The sequence below is a fragment of the Anolis sagrei genome, chromosome 4 (assembly GCF_037176765.1).
Source record: "Anolis sagrei isolate rAnoSag1 chromosome 4, rAnoSag1.mat, whole genome shotgun sequence".
Classification (NCBI taxonomy): domain Eukaryota; kingdom Metazoa; phylum Chordata; class Lepidosauria; order Squamata; family Dactyloidae; genus Anolis; species Anolis sagrei.
This window is the reverse complement of record NC_090024.1, coordinates 181,571,603-181,596,403: the sequence shown is the minus strand read 5'-3', so window position 1 is coordinate 181,596,403 and position 24,801 is coordinate 181,571,603. Positions and strand designations below refer to the sequence as shown.

Here is a 24,801-nt window from a genome sequence, read left to right as displayed (position 1 = left end):
ATAAAATATACATTTATTTATGCTTTTCAATACAGACTAAATTTGGGTACTAGCATATGCTTTCTGCATAGTTTTTAATTATACATATTTTAGCTCTTTGCAGTTTTAAAAATTCCACATGGCTTGGGTTTTATTTTATTTTATTTCTCTACAAACATATGTATTTCTGAGGTATTACTTGCAAAATTTATCTCCCACCCTTCTCACCCCGAAACGGACTCAGGGTGGCTCACAAAAAGGGCACAATTTGATGTCACATATACATATATAAGATAAAACCAAACATATACATTAAAACCAAATAATTAAAACATATCAATCTTTAAATAATTAATCAAAACCACTTATTCCAAAGGCATATTCTAGGAGTCAGTATGATACCTTTAGATACCTTTAACTGATGAGGAGATATTGGAAAAATAGATATTTATTGATTGATTTATAAATTGTATGTATTTTACAACACTAAAATGCATAGGATTTTCAAGTTCTCTCTGTAAGAAACCCTAACTGAAAAGCAAGCTATTTCCCTGCCATTTCATAACTAGAATCTAGATTCTAACAAAATTATTTTCCACCCTGGTATCATGCAGAATCCTCAATATGCAATTTTCCAAGGTTGTGACCTTGCTAGTTGTCCAGGGGTGGCTTCAGGAATATCTGCAGTAGAGCAAGCAATTGCTTTTGCCAGCTAGGCTTGATTTAACATGCTTATTTTGCATTGTGTTGCAAAAGATCTCATATACAGTGATGAAGGCCCCACTTTTACTTGGTCCTGTTTTATAGATTTTTTTTTGTTCTTTTGTTGAAAAATATCGGTTTTCCTAGACAATGGGGTTTCTATCTTTTAAATGTATATTTGCATTAGCTCACAAAGGAGACAGTATTGTGTAGAGCAGCCTCATGGTCATTACTATGGCTGGGCTACTTTGTCGTGCCAAGCAAAGACTCAGACACATTTTCCAATGTTCTTTTATAGCTTTGTCATGGAGGGTTCTTTAATGACCACATTATTGCTATCAAGTTGAAAAACCTGTTTCTATATATTCGTCATATAAATCAGCAGATAATGGAAAAGCTACAAGTATCTGCAGTATTTTCTTATAACAAGGAAACTGATCATTATATTCTTAGAAGTCTGAATCTTGATTATGCTCCTTGGTGTTGATCTTCTTTTAACTGTAGGTCTTCTCTCTCCTTCAGCATCGGTATTCTCTGTACACTCTTCAGATATTTTATTCTGGAGCCTTGTGTTACTGCATAGTATTGTACATTGTGGCTTAAACTAGCTTGATCTTTTAAGAACCTGAGCAGATGAATTAAAGCATTCTATCTTATGTATAGTGAGAAATATTTTAATGAAGTGTTCTATTATTAATATTTTAACCAGTTTATAGTCCCTTTGAGGTGCCGGATAAATCATCGGTACTGAAATGTGCATCTGGATTTCCTTACAGCCATTTGTGATGTCCCTTGCTTCATGAAGCATTATAGTATATTGTGTACCACAAAGGTTAAAGGCAGAAGATGGTGACAGACACTGTCATTTTCAAAGCTGACACTGGTTGCCGATAGAAGTGTCTAGTGCCTTGGCTGGCACAGACATATCAAATACAGACCTGCTGCTATTTGAGTTATAAGCGCAAGAAAGTCATCTATGTTTGTGCCCCTAGCTGCTACCCCAGTGGTAGTCTCAACATAATTTATCTGAGCTCATGCTGGAGAACCAGAACACCACTCAGCAACCTTTCTGCCTTCAGTTTGGATTGCCGGCACCTTCTGTGTCATAGTGGAGATGTCCCACCTTTGCTGATGTTACTGTGGTTTCTGTTGCTTAGTGGCAATTGGCTGTACTGTTGCAATGATCAGGATGCTGGGTGAGTTGGGCAGATTTGAAAGAAAAGCAACCCAGAATGCATTGCAGGAAATAAATGCAATAACTACAAAGCTAGTACCAACACTCCCCCTGCCCATGGGACTTTTATGGATAGGCCATAGAGTTGTGAGGCCATGCTCTTAGTCTTAGCAATATGTTTTGAGTCTCTTAAGTTCAATTTCACTTAATGTGTAAGCAGCCATGTATCTCAAATGTCTGGAGCTCATTTTCATACAATTCCAAGGAGAAACATGATGTAGGAACGTAAGGTGAATGTGCTGATCCAGAGTGACCTCATGCATTCATGCTATCTTTGATTGTAGATCTCTACTGAAACATCCCTCTCTTATTTGTTCAATCTTTGGGACTTTGAGGATTCAGCTTACTGCTGTCAAGGAGACAAACGGCTATTATCTTGCACTGAAAAAGCTCAGAGGAGTCCAGGAAGGAGGAGGCACTGCCTCAAAGATGCTTCAGTTGTGACAGTTGCTGCTTCCTATCTAGCTTTAAAAAATCTGAAACTCACAACTTCAAGATTGTTTTTATTCTCCTTAAATAAACTATGATACAACCAAGCCAATTTGCTTGAGAATTTTCATGAAACAGACCTATACTTTTTAAGATCCCTGGTTAAGACTACTAACATCAAGAGGATAACTCAGCCGGAATCCTAATACACCACATGGCCTTGGAGTTGTCTTACTACTCTTCATGTGCTAGAGAGTTGCATAGATATCTTGCACTGTCCACTGACCTGCTTGCAAGATATAATGTTACATACTTCACTGTCTCTGATGTTAGTCCAAGAATAGCACAACATTTCAAGCCTTTTCATTTTATGTTCATCCCCTCAGTCACAGACTAAACCCAGTATTTAAGATTTAGTCATTTGATTCTGAATCTCTAAAACTGGTCTGATAACTGATCAGCAGTTTGTATCAGCCTAAAGTTGACGTCCTTTTAAGAATGTTACAGTGTGTTTTACATTCTGGTTTAGTGGCAAGGGAATGATGGTACACTTTGGAAGGATTTTACAGTTCACCCTGAGTATCCACTGGAATTTTATTCCAGAAATCCCCCCATGGATGCTCAATTATAAAATGGTGCCATAAAATGGCATATTATATAAAATGGTGAATTCCTCAAACAAGCCCCAAAGGGAGCCTGGGGCTCTGTGAAGTGGTGGGAGGCCGCAGCAGGGTATGCCTACACATCAGTGTAATTCTCAGTGGGCAGCAAAATCAAGGTTTGCATCTGCCGTTTTATGGACCATTATCCAGTTTGAAAGGCTCATTCTGAATCTTCTCGTAGTTTCACTGAAATATCACCATCCTGAATAATTTTGGGTCATGTACAAATTGGTTTTCTCTATTTTCTCTGTTTGCCTCTGACCCCAGATGCAAAAATTAAATAGTATCAATCTAAATATGGGGGAAGGCATTTCCTGTCCTCAATTATAAACATTCCAACTTGCTTTTACATTGGCCTTTGTCATTAAATCTTTGTATTTTGTTTCTGTCTTCATGTGTTGTGTTTGTACTTGTATCTAATAAGCTGTCTCATCTTTCCTTTAAAACAATCTGCATTGTCTAGAAAGGTCTGGTGTGCAAATCTTAGTTTCACTGATGTTGAATTTTATTAAATTGGCATTTAAATTTCTTCTGGTTGAGAAATTAACTTCGAGGCTAACCCTAGAGGGCTGCTTTTTCACTCTTCAATCTCTGTAATGCTGAATATATCTAGGAAGGAATTGTAACTAAGGCAAGTCATACTGTTATTTTCCATGTGTAAAATAGAAACAAAGCAGCAGATGAATTAGCTGAAAGAAAATATTTCATTGTGGCACTGGTTCAGGGTCTGACTGAGCGTGATCGTTGCATGACCTGCCCTTTGCATTGTATTTTGTATTGACAGCTACAAAACAAGGTGAGTCTAAAACAGTGGTTCCCAACATTCTTTCTTTTTTTTTTTGACCAGGGCCCACTTAAACATGGACCACTTTGCTTAGGGACCACTCTCCAACATTGGTACCAAAAAGGGGTGGGGATGGTCAGCTCTGCGGAAAAGAGTGGAAATTAAATAAACAAATAAAGAGGAAGGAGGTTCATGGACCGGATTTTTGTTCTCACGGCCCACAGGTCTGAAATGAAGAGGCAGAAGAGAAGAGAGTTTTAGATGTTTACCTCTACTCCAAATTGTCACCTTATTGCTCTCCTTCCAGTAAAGCTTGGGTGCTAATACTGTTGTATTACAGCTTCCAGGAGCTGTAGCTACATAGCCAATGGTGAGAAATCCTGGAGGTTCCAGTCCAATAACTGGATCACATGATTCCCACTTGTGCAGTGAGGCTGGATTTATATATAGCAGTGGTTTTCAACTTGTGGGTCCCCAGATGTTTTGGCCTTCAACTCCCAGAAATCCTAGCAGCTGGTAAACTGCCTGAGATTTCTGGGAATTGTAGACTAAAACATCTGGGGACCCACAGGTTGAGAACCACTGATATATAGGAATGTAAAGGTAAAGAAGTTCGGTTAGTTGGGACAGAAAATGTTAATGGCCTTCTTTCACGTTTTCAACATGAAATGTACGTTATGTCCTTAGCTTTATATTTGTTTGGTGAAAGCACAGGTTCTGAAATCGGAGATTGCTACTTTTATATCTACTCTAAAACTTTATTAAAGAAATATATTATTGAACAGTAGCTGCGCCTAATCCCTATCTGTATAAAAGCTAGATTGGGAATCAAATAAATAATTAAATAACTACTTCCTCCATATAAAATGTTAATAAATGCTTTATTATGCTTTTTGATAGACATTCATTCAAAGTATCATTCTCCTTAATTTTTTCTATTGTTTGCATTTGAGATTTTCACCAGTATGTGACTCTAAGTTGTTCTAATGGCCAGCATTTATAGCATTGTCCCCCTCTTCTGATCCAAATGGAAAAGAACAGAATGATATCTGTGTGGTAAAAATGAAGCTTTGATCCAGAGGTATATATGAAACATGGACAATAGAAACAAATTATTCGACACTTCTCCTTTTGGCTTGTTGAATTTAGCTCCTAGAATATGGAGAAAGTAAATATTTCAGGATGTGGATATTGTGATGGCTTAGGGTCTGGGTTTGACTTCTTACTACTTGCAGAAAGTGCTGAATAAATTATCTCCCACCTTGCAGGCACTCCACCAGTTGTATTATGATCCCAACATTGAAAACAAGAACCTGGCTCAGAAATGGCTGATGCAAGCTCAGGTATCACCACAAGCCTGGCACTTCAGTTGGCTGCTTCTAGAGATGGACAAGGTGCCTGAAATCCAGTATTTTGGGGCCAGTGCTCTCCACATCAAGATTTCACGATACTGGAATGACATCCCTACTGATCAATATGAAAGCCTCAAGTCACAGCTCTTCAGCCACATCACCCGTTTTGCTAGTGGTTCCAAGATTGTGCTGACTCGACTTTGTGTGGCCCTTGCTTCATTGGCCCTAAACATGATGCCAGATGCCTGGCCATGTGCTGTTGCTGACATGGTACGCATGTTCCAGGCAGAGGACTCTAACGTTGATGGGCGAGCACGCTGCCTTGCTCTCCTGGAACTACTGACTGTCCTGCCTGAGGAGTTCCAAACCAGTCGCCTACCACAGTACCGTAAAGGGCAGGTCCGTAGTGTCTTGGCACAGGAATGCAGTTCTGTATTCCCCCTGCTAGAGCAATTGCTCCAACAGCAAGACTCTCCCAGCTTCATTAAACAGAAAGTGTTGAAGTGCTTCTCTAGCTGGGTGCAACTGGAGATACCACTGTTGGAGTGCGAAAGCTTGATTCAGGCTGCCTTCACCTCCCTGCATGATCCAGAACTCTTTGACACTGCTGTGGAGGCTATAGTCAATGCAATTTCCCAGCCCGATGCTCAGAGGTAAGCGCTAATTTTACATTGGCCCACTTGTGGTCATAGAGAGTTTGTGGTCTTCACTATAAGCTATTTAGTGAAGCTCCAATATTAACATAATGCCTGTCATCTTCTGGTAACAGCACACTGAGTCCAGCCAAGAAATGAGAGGGGAGAATGTGTGTATCTTTTGACAGGGAAGGAGAGAGGGTTTTTTATCCTTAGAAAGTTGCTGCTTGAATAGTGAATAAGTGAGTCCGTAAGACAGCATATGAACTTGGCAAGTTTTTTTAAAAGGGAGAATGCTTGGTGAGATTGAGAAACAATTGAATTGGAACTCTCCATGATAAATGAGTGCAAACTTTGTGTCTTCTTTTTCTCATTATAGTATTGTAATAGTTGTATGCCTAGCATGGTAGCATTATGCTAGGATGTTACTGGAGAGATTTATCCAGAGGTGGTTTGCCCTTATTTTCCTCTGTGGCTGAGAGGATGTCACTTGTTCAACGTCACCAACCTGGTGCCTAAAATCTTAATCTCTTAGACCAGGGGTCCCAAATTTTTAAAGCCAAAGGGCCAGTTCACAGTCCCTCAGATTGTTGGGGGGGGGGGGGGGGTGTCAAAATATAGTTTGATAAAAAAAACGCAAACAAATTCCTATACATGCTGCATGTATCTTTTTTGTAGTGCAAAAAAAAAAAAACCATGAAAGAACAATACAATATTTCAAATTAAGAACAATTTAAACCAACATAAACTTACAAGTACTTCAATGAGAAGTATGGGCTTGCTTTTGGCCGATGAGATAGTCACGTTTGTTAGGATTATTGTTGCTATGTGCTTTCAAGTTATTTCAGACTTAGAGCGACCCTAGAGGAACCCTATCACGGAGTTTTCTTGTCAAGACATATTCAATAGGGATTTGCCTTTATTTTCATTTGAGGCTGAAAGAGTGTGACTTATCTAAAGTCACCCAGTGAGTTCAGAGCCACAGTCTGAGGTTCTAACCATTATGCCACACTTTCTGAATTCCTTCCCTCTCTGTTTCCAACCAACATTTCTTTCTCTTTCTTACTTTTCATCCTTCCCTCTGTTTCCTAGCTATCCTCAATAATTCCTTTTCTCTCACCCTTCTTTCTTCCCTCTTTTTCCTTCCCTCCTTCCTTTCCCCCTTCCTTCCTTCCTTCCTTCCTTCTCTTCCTCACTCCCTCCTTCATTCCCACCTTCCTTCCTTTTGTCCCTCCCCCCCTCCCTCCCTCCTTTTCTATATCCTTCTTTCCTTCCTTCCCAGAGGGGGTGTCTGTGTGCAGCAGCATGTATGGGGAGGGGCATTGCACTTAATTTCTTAACTGGTGAATATGTGTGAAAGCTAGTCACAAATGAAAGAATAGAGAGTTGTGACAGTCCTCCCACCCCCAGGATCCACTATTTTACTCCATACCTTAGTTAACATAGTATTGCTTCTTTAACAGAAAATTTGATACCAGAGGCAAAATAAAATAGAGAGAATGGGGATAGAGTCCTAAACTACAAAAATGAAAGTCTGTTCAGAATGTTTCAACAAACATTTTATCCAGAACTAACAATATAAACATGGGAAATAAAACCACCAGGTTTGGTGAGTCTTTCATTACGAAATAAAAACACTACAAGCCTTCTGGACACTAAAATACTTGAAAGCCTCTTCCAAAATACATCTAGGGTTAATTTAGTTTTCTTTCACCAGCTTTTACCATTCTTATTATTTCCATTTGATGGCCAATTTAGGCTGTTTTAACATTCTATAGGAAGCTGGTAAGGCAGATTTATCTGCTTTCCCTATTCCCTTAATTTTGCTGCTCATGCATACTCACTAAGGGATTGTGGAGGCAGCTGCTGTTTACCTTGCATTGTGTCCCACTGCAAGGTTTATTACATTGCTTAATGTAATAATTGCATCAACACTTTATTTTTTTAAAAGATTATTTTTCAGAGACCTTATTAAGTGAGTTACACCTGTATTAACTTCAAGTAACATCATACTACTTCATCATCACACTAGAGAATGAATCCACTTTAAATCTGATTTCTGCGTCCTGCAGAATTCTGGGGATTGTAGTTTAGTGAGGCAGTTAAAGGCTCCTCCCTAAACTACAAATCCCAGAATTCTGCAGGAGGCAGCAACTGATTTATAGTGGATTCATTCGCTAGTGTGAAGAGGTCCTTAGAGTTAGGGAAATCTCCAAAATAGCAGAGTATTTAAAAAATACAAAACAGGATACTTAACTGAACAGTTAGTTAGCTCACAACAAGCAGAAGGTGTAGTGTTGTGGCTGTAAAAGAATTTCTTGAGCTAAGGAGGCAAAGATGCTCAGTTTAATCCTTCAAGTTTCAAAAGGTTCCTTTAAAAATATAAGAACTACATTTCTTCATAGTAAAAATGGGTCTAAGCTTCTCTCTAATTTCATTACTTCTAAGGTTCAAACAAAAGGAAATAACTTCTATATACTACATTTTTTTTGATCACACAGAATAGAGAGAGGTCTGAATAAAAAGGTGGGGGGAAAAGACACATGACCATGAGATTTCATTCCACATCATCAATTAGGATGGGAGGAGAAAGAGAGAGGGGAAAAAAACCAGATGCATCAACAGACATTCAGAAGTTGGGGGGCGGGGGGTCCCTCAGCCTAGCCTAGTTGCTTCTCATTGAGGACTGCAGACTTGAGCAGTGTGTGGTTGAATTCCATCATTTAGGATACAATATGAACCTTTAAAACTATGTCCATGCCTTTTTGGTAGAAAGCCTATTGTGAATACACTAATGTGGTTACAGGAATAAACATAATACCCGATATAAAAATATACAAGCTATGAATTTTAGCATAGAAATACGGCTCTTTGATATAATTTGCACTATGCCTCCTTCCTTCCCTCTCTCTTCACCTTGCCCAAGGACTCATTGGCAAAGCAGGTTACTGCAGCAACTGGTGCTCTCATATTTCAGAGGCAGAACAATGCATATAACAAATAAGGATTGGAAATGTATCGCTTCTTCAGCTTAAAGAAGAGAAAATTATAGGGAATGTGATAGCATTTTTTAACTTTTTAAAAAGATGACAGAGTAAGCAGAGTTTTCAACTATTTATAAAGATGGCAGAGTTATATTTACCAGAGGCGCCGATGGAAGAAGCTTTGGAATCAATTTTCAACAAAATAGAAATATGGTAGATTTCAAGAAGACACTTTTTATAAGAATGCAGAACAGTTTCTCCAGAGCTGCACAGAAACTCATCCTCTGGAAGTTGTACGCAGGGGATGGATTAACAGTGGCTTAGGGATAGTACAACATATGATAACTTTGCCTGTGCATTAATTATATCCAAGGATAAGCAACATTTTTTTAGATATGAGGACTCTTTGGAGACATGCATAAACTTTCCCTGGCTTCTCAGCATGGAGATTGGAATCCCTCTTGCTTGTGTGTTGAGATCTAGGATTTAACCACCCTATATTCCCGTAATCCAAGATGAGATAGTTGTTCTCTGTTTGCTGTAGTGGCATATTACTTAATTTAATGTCTCTTCTTTCTGCCAATATGGAATGGAAGGTGGAAAGGCAGCAACATTGACTGTGTCAGGTAACTAAGGAGTGAGAGTTTAGAAAAGCCTTTTCCAGTACTTTGACTCAAGATCATTGTCTTTCTCACCTCAGACCATTGCACCATTACAGTATTCTTTCTACTCAGCTAGGAAAAATGTATGGTACTTTCACACTCTGAGCATTTCACAATCACATATTGCCCACCACTGTTTTAAGTAGCAGTCTTATCCTTGACTAGGCAGAGCAAACTTGAACAAAGATCTATTTAAGTTGAGGAGTACTGCATAATGGAACAAGAATATTTCAAAATTCTGGAAAAACAAAGAGTCTCTAAAATAATTCACTTCCTTTATTTCTTTTGCTGAAGAAAGGTATGGGGTGCTTCTAGAAAAGGCGTTTTATTATTCAATTACCCTGCTTTACCTCTACCTACCTCACTACCTCTGAGGATGCTTGCCATAGATGCAGGCGAAACGTCAAGAGAGAATGCCTCTAGAATATGGCCATATAGCCTGAAAAAACCTACAACAACCCAGTGATTTCGGCCATGAAAGCCTTTGACCATACATTACCCTGCTTTATTCACAGATTTTTACAGGAAATCCAGATGCCATCATCTTCATCTTGTAAGTTTCCTGTGTTTTCCCAGGACATTCCCTATATTGTCTTCATAACAAAAATCTATTAAGGAGGGAAGGATGGAATTGCTGCACTATACATTTTAACACTTAATGTTAGGAGCAATCTATCTGGAAGCACTCTAATCAAAAGCAATTAATTGCTCCAGATGAGGAATATAATGGCTGAGAAATCAACAATTACCAGAAATAACTGTTATGGTGGGATTTCTCCCCCTTATTCTCAAACTGTTAGAAGTCAGAAATCTTTGGAGATTTACTACAAATCGGCCAAAGATATAATGTATACAAATTTACATTCTCACCACACTTGGATCATCACAGTGATCTATCTCTCCTTGGTTGAATTAGACTTTCATATACTAGGTGTTCTGGAACGGGTGTTTCAGGGGCTCCAATTTTGTGTTTTGCACTGAGTGTTTGTTCATAGTCCTAAGTTGCAGGGACTTTACAGATAGGTGGCTTCCTTTGGCTGCATTCATAGGGCAAGCCACCTGTCAATAATAGTTAGGATCCCTGGTCCCGCCCCTCTCTGGGTTTTTTGGAGGGAAGGGGCCATTTTTCAGGCCACACAAGGAAGCCAGCCTATAGGACGCATATCAGTTTGTCCCTTAGGAAAGGCTTCATTCCTCAAAACCTTCCGGGGAAATAGAAACAGCGATCCGGGGTACATCCAGTGACCATCCGGGGTCCAAACTGACTATCCAGTTCCAGGGAAACGGAAGGAAAAGGTCCCAAAGGCTCTGGCTGAGAGCTCATAGCCTCTCAGCCTCACAGCACCAGAGGGGAAAACAGACCTGAAGTTTCCACAGGACAGCATTACAGAACAACGGAACTCGAGCTGCTATATCTTCAAGCCTCAGCCGGTAAGGTCTGCTCGATACCCAGACTCACATGGATTTCGGTAGCAGCACCCACGCTGACTAGGCATAGATAGAAAGCGGCATAGATAGAAAGAGTTCTTCCTTATGCTGAGATAGTACAGTCAAAGCAAGTTAGTGCCAGTCTCTTAAAGACTTGAATAATAAAGCCTTGAAGTTTTGTTTGAAGATTTGTTCCTTAATAAAGACTTTGTTGTACTTTTAAAGACTCTAAAGCCCATTACTTCTGGAAGTCTCTAACAATGTCTCTTCGGGCACCCCGGCTTCCCACTGGGTTTAAAGTGTGCGTCCTGTAGAATAAAGACATCGTGTACAGGCCCAGTGGCGACAGAACACTAGGTTTGAGTCAGAAAGTTGATCTGCCTTTTAACTGCAAGTAGTAGGTCTACAGCATTAATCAATTCATTAATCTGTAACTGCAGTGGTATACTCTGACCTTTCATTTTTTATATTTATATTACGATCTTGTTATGATTAACTCTGCCAGTGGGTTTTGGTCCAAAATATCTAAATGGCCAGCCCTCATATAAAGGAATAATTTTATCTGAAAAACATGAACCTATTTTTATGTAATATGGCAGCCTATATTTTCTTATAGCTGACATCATGTTTGACTCAGGGCCAGTTATAATAATTTTCCTATGGAGATAATCTGTAAGCTAAAATTAATTTCCTACTGGATCAAATGTTCAATTAAACATGACAGCAGATAAGAGAGTGAATATTAGAAGGCGTATGTTGCCCGATAGGTGAATACTTTTTAAATTAATGTATCAGGTGTCATGGATGAAGACGCTGATGCTGTCTTTCTGGGAGGAATAAAATGTCGAGAATTGTAATAGCCTGTTCATTTTGAAAAATATTTTAAATTTAAACTCATGTTACATGGTGATTCTGTCGTCTTCCAAGAGAATGCCAGAAGAAATGGTTAACACTCTTTAAATATGACAATCACAAGCTAAGTTTAAAAATCCATTAAAAAAATTAAAAACCTCTCTTAATCCCCCCCCCCCCCCCCAATACAGCTGTATACTAATCACACAGGATGAAGGAAAGAAGATTCTCATCTTTGGATAGTAGTGTGAAAATGTGCAAATAATGGCAATATATAGTAATCTAAGCTTTCACAAGCATAGCTATGATAGCAAGTATATAAAGGAGACCTAGTAAAAGACTCCCTTCAGACTCAGACTCTGGAGAAATATTTCTGCATATAGTTTAGGAATGAAGAAAAATTGAGTACTGCTTGGTCTCAGCTCCTGAGTGTGTCTACTGCTTGTTGATTAGCTTGTTGTTGTTATTACTATTATTATAATGCAAACAGTTCCCAAGTTATGAACACGATAGGTTTTGTAGGTTTGCTGTCAACTTGAATTTGTATGTAAGACAGAACAGGTAATTTTTTTAGTGCAACTCCGGCCATATATATGTATGTATGTCGTCGTGACCACCATCATCATAGGTTATCACTCATGGCCAAGTTTGATTGCCTTCCAAATGTAGGGTCTTAGCAGTGCATCCGTAGTTGACTGTAGAGACCTATTCTTGATCCGTATGTCTTTCACAGTGTATATCTTAGAATAACATGGAGAAGGGTTGGCGACCCCTGTGGTGTTTGTTCTGCTGTCTGTGTCCTTGTTCAGAAGATTTCATTTCACATTATGACCTTGTGATTGTTGGATTTTGAGTAAAATGGGTTGTTGTGGAAACAAAGACTGTTGCCTACTTTGTCGTTTTTAAAATGTTTTTATAATTGCCCATGTTGTAACAGTGTTCCCAGCATAAATACATTATTGCAAATATTGTATTTCCAGACTCCCCAGGATCATATGATATAAATTAGGATATATAAATAGTCTAATAGCATAAATGGGCTGATAACAGGCCTGTAGCGAGGGGGGGGGGGGTTAGGGGTTCAAATCCCCCCCCCCTGAAATTTTTCAGGTTAAAAAAATAAACCTGGTTTACTCATGAATTGGTTAACCCTGGTTAACCAAATCCCCATGCTAAGTCTATGAGATGCAAAAAAAATTAAGTGTCCCTCCAGAACTGCAAGCACTATCTCAAGCAAATATTGACAATATATTCACACTGTCATTACTTGCAGCAATAACCGATGTAGTGAACCAACCAAGTTGGGGGGGGGGGGTGTAGAATGCTCTCATTGAGGAGGCCAGACTTGGTGGAGGTGGTTGACAGGGGCGGAGCTGCAGGCTATTGAAGGCTGCTCTGCTCTTGCTGTGCTCTTTGCTTCAGCATGAGCTAAGAGTTATGTTTCAAACCCCCCCCCCCCCCAAATTTTCAACCCTCCCCAAAAAATTTTTCTGGCTACAGCCCTGATAACACAGGAAAAATGGGATTAATGTTCAGTTTGGGAAGATGCTGGCAATCTGTATATTGTAGCTTCTGAACAAGAGAGTGACTTTGTGTGATTTCTGTGGAAGAAAGCTCCAGCACAAGGCTGTTTGTACTCAAGGGCATTGCTTTCAATGCAGAGTTAGTGAGGGAAGATAGCTCAGGATAACTGTACACAATGTGTGTGGAACTATTCAGTGGGGTGGTACTATGTTGAGGAATTCAAAGTAAGGAAGTATCTTTCTTTGTTGTAATTTCTGTTAAATGAGGTAGATAGGTGAGCAAACAGCCTGGTTCCTTTAAAACCCCCAAACACAGTGTGGCTTTGGCTTGACCAAGGGAATTAGCCCCTGTTGCCTTCTTTCAGCCTCAATTGCTTGGAGTAATCTTAGTTAACCTTCCTTCCCCTCATCAAATCCATTGCAGTTGCTTGGAATGAGTCGCTCTTATTGCTACTGCTTCCTTCCCCCATTACGTTGTCTTTTTGCTGGCAGCTGCAGTGCATGCTTTTTTTCTTTTTCTATCCACTATTGGAGCTGGCGTCCTTCCCCTCCTCCACTCCCATTCTTGCACACAAACCAATGCAGGAATGGAATCATTTGTATCACCCTTAGGGCATTACATAGTGCCATCTTTTTTCTCCTCCCTCCACTTCCTCTGCTTATTATCCAGACTTCCATCCCAGCCTAAGATCCTAAATGGCAGTGACTCAAGCCAATGCTTTTCAGTACGCTATGCTCAGTCGCAGTGCATGCATGTTCCAGGACATTGGTCAGCGCTCTGGAGCTTCCTTCACATCAAAACCTGCCATTCTGTAGTATAACTCAAGCATGCCTTTGAAATATGTAGTGCCTATATGTCTCCTTCCACCTGTGTCTGTGGGCTGCATGTGCGGTGGGGGTAGGTGGCGGAGTGTGGAATAGTGGCATCCCTAGATAATATGCCTCAGCAGCCAGGTAATTGACAGCTGGCCGATTAGCCGCCAGCACAGCCTCTCTCTGGAGGCCATCTTTTTCTCTTCCCCTCCATTTCCTCTGTGCTTGTTGTCATGGTTACAATCACTTATTGGCAGCAGTGGAGAGATTGACAGGCATGAAATTCCTTCCATGGTGCTGGAATGCTGCTGTGCAGAGAGAGGGAGTAGCTATCTGGGTACCCCCTGGAGAGCGTTGCGGGACCATTTGTGCTTTTGATTTAAGGAAATGGATATTCAGGGATCTAGACTCCCACCCCACCCCCCACCCCCAAGACTTTTCACCTTGAATAAATTGTGCGAATAACATATACTTTTGGTTTTTTAATTCAGTTTCAGAAGATTTTACACAGCGCATGAGAATGTGGCCTTTGTAAAATGCTGAGAAACAACAGAGTAATACAAAAGGAAGAGAAAGGACTGTGGGAAGTCCAAGGATATCCTATCCAGATTTTTTCCTGCTATTTGAGTTGAAACTATTTTTACCCCGTGAGCCTGTTGTTTTCCAATAAAATCAGAATGCTTTTGCGTTCTGACACAGCACTCAGATCATGATTTTACTGGAGTACAACAGGTAATTTCCATGAAATGAGCAACAGTCTTAGTCATATGTGTGTCAGATGTGGCTGGCTTCTGCTTATGAAACCTGATAGAGTCATAGAATTGGAAGAGACCACATGAGCCATCAAGTCCAACCCCCTGCCATGCAAGAAAAGCACATTCAAAGTACCCCTGACAGATGACCATCCACCCTCTGTTTAAAAGCCTCCAAAGAAGGAGCCTCCACTGGACTCAGCCCACAAGATGTTTAGTATTCCATAATGTTGCAAGAGTGTAGCTGTTGCTGTGGTGGTTGTTCAAAATCTGGAGCTTCCTTTTCATTTATGGGGCAGTGGGCTGTATCCTGCATTGTACCATCCTGGGCTATACTAGAAGACCCAGTCAGAGAAATAACAGAGCACATGTTTTAGGCTTTGCATTGTTAGGCAGTCTAATAAACATTACACCAACAATAATGTTAGTTAAGTAGACCAAAACATCAATGAATATAGAAAAACTAGCCTAAGAATCTGGTTTCTAGCAGTATACATCCTTCCATAAGGCAAAGCTATGATTGCTGTGTTGAAGAAATGAGCAGATGTGCCACCATCCTCTGTGTGCATAACATTATATATATATTACATATATTCCATACATAGAATAGTGAATTTTGTAGGGACTTCCTGATGTGGGCATATTGTGGTCCTGTACATATATGAATTTCTGATACTACAGGTATACCTCAATTAATGAAGCAGATGTGTTCATCAGCCTTTATTTTTTTTAACGGAAATTTAGGACCAGAGATAGAAATAATGTGGAAATAATAGGGATAGGTTTTCCATGCACCAAAAAAGGTGAGTTCAACATATTTCAGCACACTTTTATTCAAGTTTACAATGGACACCTGTTGAATCAAATGATCACATCACATAAGCTTTGCATAAGTAAACAAAACAGTTTGAACCTTCTGTATACCACTTGAAGACTTGTACTAAAATGCACCCAGGATTATTATTTTCCTTCACCATCCTCCATTTTTTATAATTACCATTTTGATGACCAAATTAACAGATTTATATTTTTTAAAACATTTTGAACATAGCCACTGAGGAATGCTACGTAATCTGCTTTCACCTTTTTCTTGTTTTGCTGTTCATGCATGCTCAACAGGGGAGCCTGAAAGCAGCTGCTGTTTACTTGTTCTATACAAGGCACACACCGCTACCGTAGGAACAGTTTAGAGCAAAATCCTATTTTTTCCCAGCTCAAGCTATATTGTACTTTTTATTGCAGATATGCTGCTGAAACCTGAGACTGAAGGTCTATGTTTCTCCAGCTTCTTTCACCATCTTCCCAGTGCTGATTTTGCTTTAAAAAAACTAGACAGAGGAAGAAAAGAGGAGGATGGATTGGTGTAAGAAGACTGTAAATAGTTCTTTATAAGAGATTTTGTTAATTGAGGTATTCTTATATAGCATGAAGTAGTGGAATTTTATATTTCTATCACACATAGGAGCATCATCTTTTGTCCCAGGTAAGGATCTAGTCATGAATTATTTAAGTGCTTTAGACTGTATTCCGAGCAAACCTTATCTTACATTACTAATTTCAAATAATATTCAACAATTAAAAGACATTAAGACAATAAAAACGTGCAATTGAAAAAAAAATTGAACTTATTAATTGAGACTAAAACAGTAAAAAACTTGGGTGAATCTGACTTTGATTCTTAAGGTTCCTGTTCGGAAAAGGCAATGCACCATCCCCCAAACAAGATTGTCAGTTGCTTATGACTTGTTATGACTGAGCTTTGGTTTACTGACCCTCTCCAGACCATTTCAAATTCAAGGCACTTCTACAGCATGACCTGAATTTGATGAGAATGATAGTGTTTTGTGTCAACACTAGACCTTAAATCTCAAATAATCTGAATAACTTGATGCATATGTTAAATTACATGGAAGATATAACAATGTGCAGCAAAACATCATGTCATAACAGTGAAGGGATCTAGCTGCTGTCAACCTTATCATCTTTTCAGGCTGTAGGATTGGAACTGCTGAAGCACAATGTCCTTGGTCTCTTCCAAGGTAATATGTCTAGAATAATATACTTATCAGTGGTATTAAATGGTTTGTGGGTTTAAAAAATTAAAACATTTATATTCCCCCAATTCATTTCCTGTCATCAAGTCAACCATTATTGTTTCAGTGCTAAAACTAGACTGGAAAATGGATTGTGAATGATTCAGAAAATTGTTAAAATTGTTACTGAGCTCCATCCCCACGGTGGCGCAATGGGTTAAACCATGGGTCCTCAAACTACGGCCTGCGGGCCACTTCCGGCCTGCCAAGGGCACTTATCCGGCCCGTGGAGGAGGAGCACCCCCCACACACACACTGTGCCCCTCCCTTGGCTGGCTCATGCTATCTGTGCTTTACGCGCAAGTAGGCTGCGTGGGGCTGCTCCTCCCTTGGTAGGCTCACACTGCCCATTGGGCCCGATGGGCAGCATGAGCCAGCCAAGGGAGGCTGCCCCGGCACTCCATGCAGTCATGCCGGCCACATGACCTTGGAGGTGTCTACGGACAATGGCGGCTCTTTGACTTAGAAATGCTGATGAGCACTACACCCCAGAGTCAGACACGACTGGACTTCATGTCAGAGGAAAATCTTTAACTAGGAAAAATGTGGAATATCCAGGGTGGGAGAAAGAACTCTTATCTGTTGGAGGTAGGCATGAATGTTTCAATTGGCCACCTTGATTACCATTTCATAGCCTGAATGTTTTTAGGGAGAATCCTTTGTTGAGAGGTGATTAGCTGGCCCTGATTGTTTCTTGTCTGGAGTTCCCCTGTGTTTGAGTGTTGTTTTTTATTTACAGTTATAATTTTAGAGTTTTTTAATACTGGTTGCTAGATTTTGTTCAGACTAGAAATAGGAAGATTTCCCATTCTCTGCTCCTGGAATTACTGCCTAAAGAGGGCTAGAAAGAACCCCCTCTAAGGGCCCTTCCATGCAGCAAAATAAGATATGTGCAATGTGCATGGGATTTTTAATTGATTTTTTTAAAAAAAACCTATAGTCCGGCCCTCCAACGGTCTGAGGGACAGTGAACTGGCCCCCGGTTTAAAAAGTTTGAGGACCCCTGGGTTAAACCCTTCAGCTCCCACTTTCCATGCAAGGACATGAGAGAAGCCTCCCACAGGATGGTAATACATCCAAGCGTCCCCTGGGCAATGTCTCTGCAGATGGCCAATTCTCTCACACCAGAAGCAACTTGCAGTTGCTCAAATTGCTTCTGACATGATAAAAAAAACAATTAAGCATTATTTTTGGATTCAGGTATGCGTTCTAGACATCCAGTTACATACATCTTTTTACAGAATGCAGTGTAGTATTGTACACATGACAATAACTATCGATATTGGGTTGGACGATATTGGGTTAGATGATATTGGATTAGAATATTTTGTACTATAGCAGTAATGGTAAATAGAGGGCTATTAAACACAGCAAGAAGGAAAAGCATGTTGCAAGATAAGATTTAGACCGATATTAGTAAGTGGGATGTGGCATAACAATATAGACGTTACCCATGAAGATCACAAAAAGGGTTATTAAAATTTCAGGGATGTTATTGGATGTTGTCTCAGTGAAATAGGGGTAGCCTTTTTTTTTACTGGTACTAACACAAGTGCTAACCTTAGGAGTCTTCTTAGAACGACTTTCTGATGGGGATTGAACATTATTTAAAATTGTCCAAACCACAAATGTTTTTGGAAATTGAAGAAGACATAATTCCGCTTGAAAATAAAGTATAAAATTGAACATGTCCAATACTCTTGATTGGTTCTATATGTGCTCATAGATATAAATATGCTACCTTTTAGATTAAGTGTGTGTTTGGCTGACTTCTAACCAAAATGTTTCCATACCTTCTTAGAAGGTTTTTAAAAAAGACTTGCTGGAGATGATTTATCCTTTTTGAATAAAACATGGCTTACAGTTATACCGGATTCAGTCCAAAATATTTCATCTGCTTCCTAAAATGATCAAGCAAAAATACCTCAGATCCCTTCCTGAATGGCTGGTCGATTTGCCCATAGCAATCTATATCCATCTGAAATTATCCAATTTTATATCAGTCCATATCTAACTGGGACTATTATAACTGGGCTAAATAATTTCATCCATAACATCAGAGGTTAATTTCCATGTTTTAACGTGCATGTCCTTATCTCTGTGCAGAGCTATACTGCTTATGCAGACCCTAAATGTCATTCTCTTTCACAGGGAATAAGTGAGTACAAATCAGATTTTTAAAGATGAACAAATTTGAGAAATAGTGAATAGATGCTTCAGTTGCCTGAGATTGTCACCATGCGTAGGATTCAAAGAATGGCTGATGATAGGTATTCATTTGTTAACTTGACAGTACCCTTTGTGTCACAGATTCTTGATGACTGTCTCACTGTAGAAGGAAAATTGCATTGAAGGATTAAATCTTGGTTTGAGGTCATGCAGCTAGAAATACTACTTGATACAAGCTGTTCTCTTTGGCATGTCCCTGGGAAAAGAAACATACTTGACCTATCTGTTTTTCTGTCTGCGGTAGTATTAAGTATCTTTAGGTTTCATTGGGTCTTGGGTATGTTAACCATGCTTCTTTTTATTTTGTATTTTTTGTTTAGCCTTATTGGACAAGGATGTTTCCTCCCCATTGTTGATACAACTCTCCAATTTCTCTGAGTTATTTCAATATATGTAATGTAGACTCAGATATAGAATTTAAATGGCAATAAAATGAGAGAGCATGGCCTAGCGAGCTATGCCAACCATAATTAATAACCTGCATTCCGGAGTAAAAATTCACCAGTGAGGCGAAGACAAAGGACAGAGGTGTTTATTTCTTCTTGGCCAAGATGTGATGCTTGCGAGCACCTGCTCCAAAAATTACAAGCATAAGAGAGCATGTACAGTTTTTATACAACCAGGTTCATTGTTACAGTTTGAATCATCCTTCTTCTGTTTCTGGTTGGCTGAGCTCTGATTATGTGGCTGGAAATCCCCACCTAGCCAGTGGGAATGCTCTGTGAATTGAGAGGAGTCTCCAGGAAGTGCTGGCATTCCGGGCCAGCTGGGGTCCAGGTGGGGATGATGGGAAACTCAGGCCCTGGAGAACAATGGAAGCTGAGGTCTGTGATCTTGGATTGGGCTAGTTAAAGATGCCTGTAGTTGGGCAGTTGAAAGCTATTGCCTATCTTTTGCTATATTCTTTGTCTTAGCCTGGGAATGATAGCTTTGTAGCCTGAGCTAGGCCAATTAAACAGCTTACATTTTAAGAATAAAGTAGAATAAACTTGGGGAATAGACACATTATATAAAAATATAAAAGTTACACAGAAAGGGATAAATATAAGTCTTGGATGTCTAAGCATTATTATGTCTTTTTCTAGTCTAGCCAGATAAAGGATGCTGCAATGACCCAAAGTCTCCTTTGTCTTCATCCACGCCTAGGGCCATTTCTCAATGTGAAACAATAGCTGAATAATTTGCTTCCTGGCCTAGGTCACATAGAGGTTAATGTTTTTCTGTCCCAGAAGTAAAATAGAACATGTTTAATAGATTTATAGGGATAAAAGTGGAATAAAATATAATTTTATGAGGAGACCTGGGAGCTTTATGCAAAAGAGAGGATGACACCGTATCTCATTATGGCTTGTTGCCCTTGGAAGACTATTAATCCCTAACTATAAATCCTTTTTTATTAGGGGCGGGAGTAGTGCAGTTCAATAACAACTCTAACTATAAATGCTTGTGTTGCAATACATTTATTATTCTTTAGGGTGTCGCATGAGTCTGTCAGAAAATGTTGGTACATTGTTCTAGCAGGATTTATCAGTGAAACATTTTGAAAGATTTGCTATTGAAGAGCAAGGTTTTTATGTACGTTATTGGAATCCTATGTGCCAAGAAGAATTATCAAGAATTATAGCAAATTTCTTATCTGGAAAATCACACTTCCAAAGAGGAAAATGGACATTGACAAATTGATTACTAGGATAATAATTTCCATGTGACAAGTCTAAAGGGGACACAATACTTTTTTTACAGTTACATTGGATCTCTCAGGTTGAGATAAATAGACTTATCCTTTCCAGATGGCTGCATGGGAGATATACATGATGCCCTGAGTATTCCCACCTCTGTGCCATGGCCATACATTTGGAGGGTTGGAAAGGATATATAGGGCTATCTAGTCCAATCACATCCAGTGTAGAAATCTGTAGCTAAAGCATTGTGGACAAGTGGCCATCTAACCTCTTTTCCAAAACTTCCAACAGTCCTTGTTCTCTCTGTCCACAGGGAGGGAACAATAAAAGGCTCCTATTCTCTTTCTTATTATTCTATGCTTGGGGAGGGCAGATGATCAAGGGTAGGTTAGAAGGTTTCGTAAGTTCTTTGTAATAGCTGATAATACCAACTGAAGATCAGCTGTTAAGTGATTGTTGATCATATATTAGTATAAGTACCATATATATCCCTGTTCAGTCAACAAGGTGACATTTGAAAAGTACATTCTTTAAGAGGAAGGCAATGGCAAATGTCCTCTAAAAGCCCTTTGATAACTTGGGCATATATCAAAGTTGATCTGAAGGCACACTAAAGCAAAAACAAAGCTAAACATTGTTGTGATCATACCCTTTTTTATAGCAAAGAAGCAATGCCAATTTTTACACAGTATGAGAGAAATATTTTTTGGCAAACTCAAGATCTATGTATTGTCGAAGGCTTTCATGGCCAGAATCACTGGGTTGTTGTAGAATTTTTCGGGCTATATGGCCATGTTCTAGAGGCATTCTCTCCTGACATTTCACCTGCATCTATGGCAAGCATCCTCCAGACCTCTGACCTCCAGACCACACTACCTCTGAGGATGCTTGCCATAGATGCAGGTGAAACGTCAGGAGAGAATGCCTCTAGAACATGGCCATACAGCCCGAAAAAACCTACAACAATCAAGATCTATTATCACACAATGTTTAGATATGTGAAGGAAGGGCAACCATAAAGATTCAGGAGCCAACAATCAATGATATGAAAAAGTGTTTCTATGTCGCAAATGCCAGGTTATCCTTTGTAATGACAGGCAATAAATTCACATCAGACAAAAACAAAGTTCTTCTTTATGCAGTTCACAAGTAACCTGTGGAATTCACTGTCGTGAAATGTGTTGATTGCCCCTGGCTTAGATGACATTAAAGGGATAAAGTTAATTCATGAAGAGAGGTCTCCTAATGCCTATTAGCCACGACAACTAAATGGAACTTCAGTGTTCAGGGATGGAATGGATTGATTGTTTGATTTGATTGATGCCCTGTCTCTCTCCCCAAATGGGGCTTATGAATACCAATTGCTGGGAAGCAAATAGCAGGACATGGCTGTGGCTGTCATTTCTTCCTCCTGGGCTTCCTGAGGAAGCCTTTTGGAAAGTGAAAGCACATCTAAATGAAACTTTGATTTGATCCCTTAGGGACTATTTTACTTTGATAGAGGCTTTTACTGGGGATATAGCGTTGCCTATTCCTATCTTGTCTTTTCCATTGCAGGTATGTGAATACTCTTCTGAAGCTCATTCCGCCTGTGCTGGGGCTACAGGAGCAACTACGTCAAGCTGTCCAGAGCAGAGATATGGAAACATCTCATGGCATCTGCCGTATTGCTGTGGCCCTAGGAGAGAATCATTCCCGGTAAGGAGCACTTGGATAGCGGCGATGTTTTAAGATATTATTCTTGAGTACTCTATACTGCTTGCCAGAGGAGAGGTTGGTGTCCTCCCATCTGCCCTATTAGATTTCTTTGCAGCTAAGCAGCTTACAAGTTTTTCATATCCCCCTTTTAAAGCAGCCCAAAATCCACAGAACAATTTGAGCTACCTTTGCATGGTTGTGATGAAATTGTTCAGAGATTATATAATAGAAGCCACTAGAGATCCTAAATCAGTTCTAATTGGTCAGTTTGATGTGGTATTTGTTTCCTGATCTAATAATGGGCAGCTTTAAGTATGGTTCCTGTTCTGCTTTATGGAAAGTACAGACATACCATATATTGGTCTAATCCTGGGGTACTTTGCATTCCTTTGAGCCTATCACATATTGTTATAATGTTGTTTTTATGTTGTTTTATGTTGATGATATGCATTTTAATGATGTTATGCATTTTAATGTGTTATGTTTTAACTTCGTTGGTTGGGCTTGGACCTATATAAGCCACCCCGAGTCCCTTTGGGGAGATGGTGCAGGGTATAAAATTATTATTATTATTATTATTATTATTATTATTATTATTATTATTACCATGGTAGAGCAGAGATATCTGAAAATGCATACTTTCTGCCTATCACAGAGCTCTCCTGGATCAAGTCGACCACTGGCAGAGCTTTCTGGCTCTGGTCAATATGATAATGTTCTGCACTGGAATCCCAGGACACTATCCTGTTAATGAGACTACAAGTTCCCTTACACTTACATTCTGGTACACACTACAGGTTAGTGTTATCTGTCAGTCTTTTAAACTTGATGCAACTTGTTCACTGAATGCTGCCATAAAGAGGCTTAGAACAATTGTTTTTTATATATACAAAAATATATCATATTACTTGTGTTGTTATAAGTTCAGGATTGAGTACAATGGATTGTTCTGAGGCACTTTGTAAGGGTTGGTAGTGAAAGATGTTAGTCATAGCCCTGTGCTTGGTAGAATAGAGGTTCTTTTTCATGTATAACCCAAAAGCCAGGTTGTATCACAAGGGCTTAATTTTAACTTATTTCTTACAGAAATCTTTGTTCTTTTTTGCTACATGGACAAGGTATTAGATCCATATGCCAACCTGATTGTGTTCTAGGCTGCAGAGATGGCCATGTGATGGCCTTAGATAGATGAAGGCATCATCTATCGAAGGGTGCTGCTAATAATAGATTTTCAGTGGAATTTCTTGCTTCTTGAAGAATGAGCACTTCAAAAAGGCATGTGGCTCAAGTTGATTATTCTTAAGAAATTTCTCTTTTTTTTTCCTGAGGAGCCAGGCCTTTTCATTCTGCAAAAGAGTACTTTTGCTGTCCATTCTGATGAAAGCAATATTCCATCCAGTGTTCGCAGCAAATGACAGAATTTCTTTCTGATTTCCTGTTACTGTACTAACTTATCTTCTGCAGTTGGCCTTGTCAGGGAGAACCTTTTAAGTTTCGACTCTGCTTTTCTTGTTTCTCTGAGAGGCGTTGCTGCTTCTCCTCTCATTCCAAGTACAGATGCTGATCCGGATGTGCCTGTACTGGTGTAGAGTTGCTGCAATATTGAAATACAACCCTAGAAGCTGTGCAGCCTGATCTGACTTGCACTCCCAATCCTCACACTTGCTTGAAGTTTGGAAGCTTCATTCACATAGCAAATTCATTTGACACTCCTGTGCTGGCCAAGAGTAAGGCTAGCTGTTGAGCTACTTCTTTGTGTGTCATCTGAGGAATATATCGTCTGAGTGTGTGACTGGAGCAATAATGGAATCCATAGGCATATCATTGCTAATGAAGGAAGCAGGGTTGGAAGAGCATCTTGTTTAGGCATATGGAAAGCAGAGGGACTTTCTTCTCCAGTTTCTACCTGACACAAGAAAACAGGCTTGCAGTTTTCACTGTGGTCTTTGCTTTCCCCAATTTTCAGTTGAATATTGTGCCAGGCAGCATGATATATCTACAAAGAGATTGCTCTGTGGAATCTTTTGCTGTTGTTTTTGGAAACATCCTTGTGAGCTTGACTTTAGAGATGATTTGATCTATCACTCTGCATACCCAGTTGTAAGGAGTACAAATATCTGAAGAGCAAATTTAACCAAGCCATACTTGTTGGAAACCTGTCAACTGAAAATGAAATCCTCAGTTCTCATTTACTGGGTATTACTAAAGGAGCTCCAGGGAAGTTATGGGATTGATGTCAGCAGTCTAGAGTTCAACATAGATAGGTATCCACTTTAATTTTTATTTCCTAACACTTTTAGTTGTTTTT

The 24,801-nt window shown here is 39.5% G+C and overlaps 1 protein-coding gene across 3 annotated transcripts in view; it reads left to right on the top strand.

The window, feature by feature from the left end:
* IPO13 (importin 13) overlaps positions 1-24,801 on the top strand; it is a 58,471-nt gene that overhangs the window by 12,263 nt on the left and 21,407 nt on the right. For all 3 annotated transcript variants that reach the window (XM_060773347.2, XM_060773346.2, XM_060773348.2), the window contains exons 2-4: positions 5,059-5,795; positions 22,353-22,493; positions 23,149-23,290. In XM_060773347.2, coding sequence (XP_060629330.1) covers positions 5,059-5,795; positions 22,353-22,493; positions 23,149-23,290 — 1,020 coding nt within the window. The remainder of the gene's footprint in view (positions 1-5,058; positions 5,796-22,352; positions 22,494-23,148; positions 23,291-24,801) is intronic.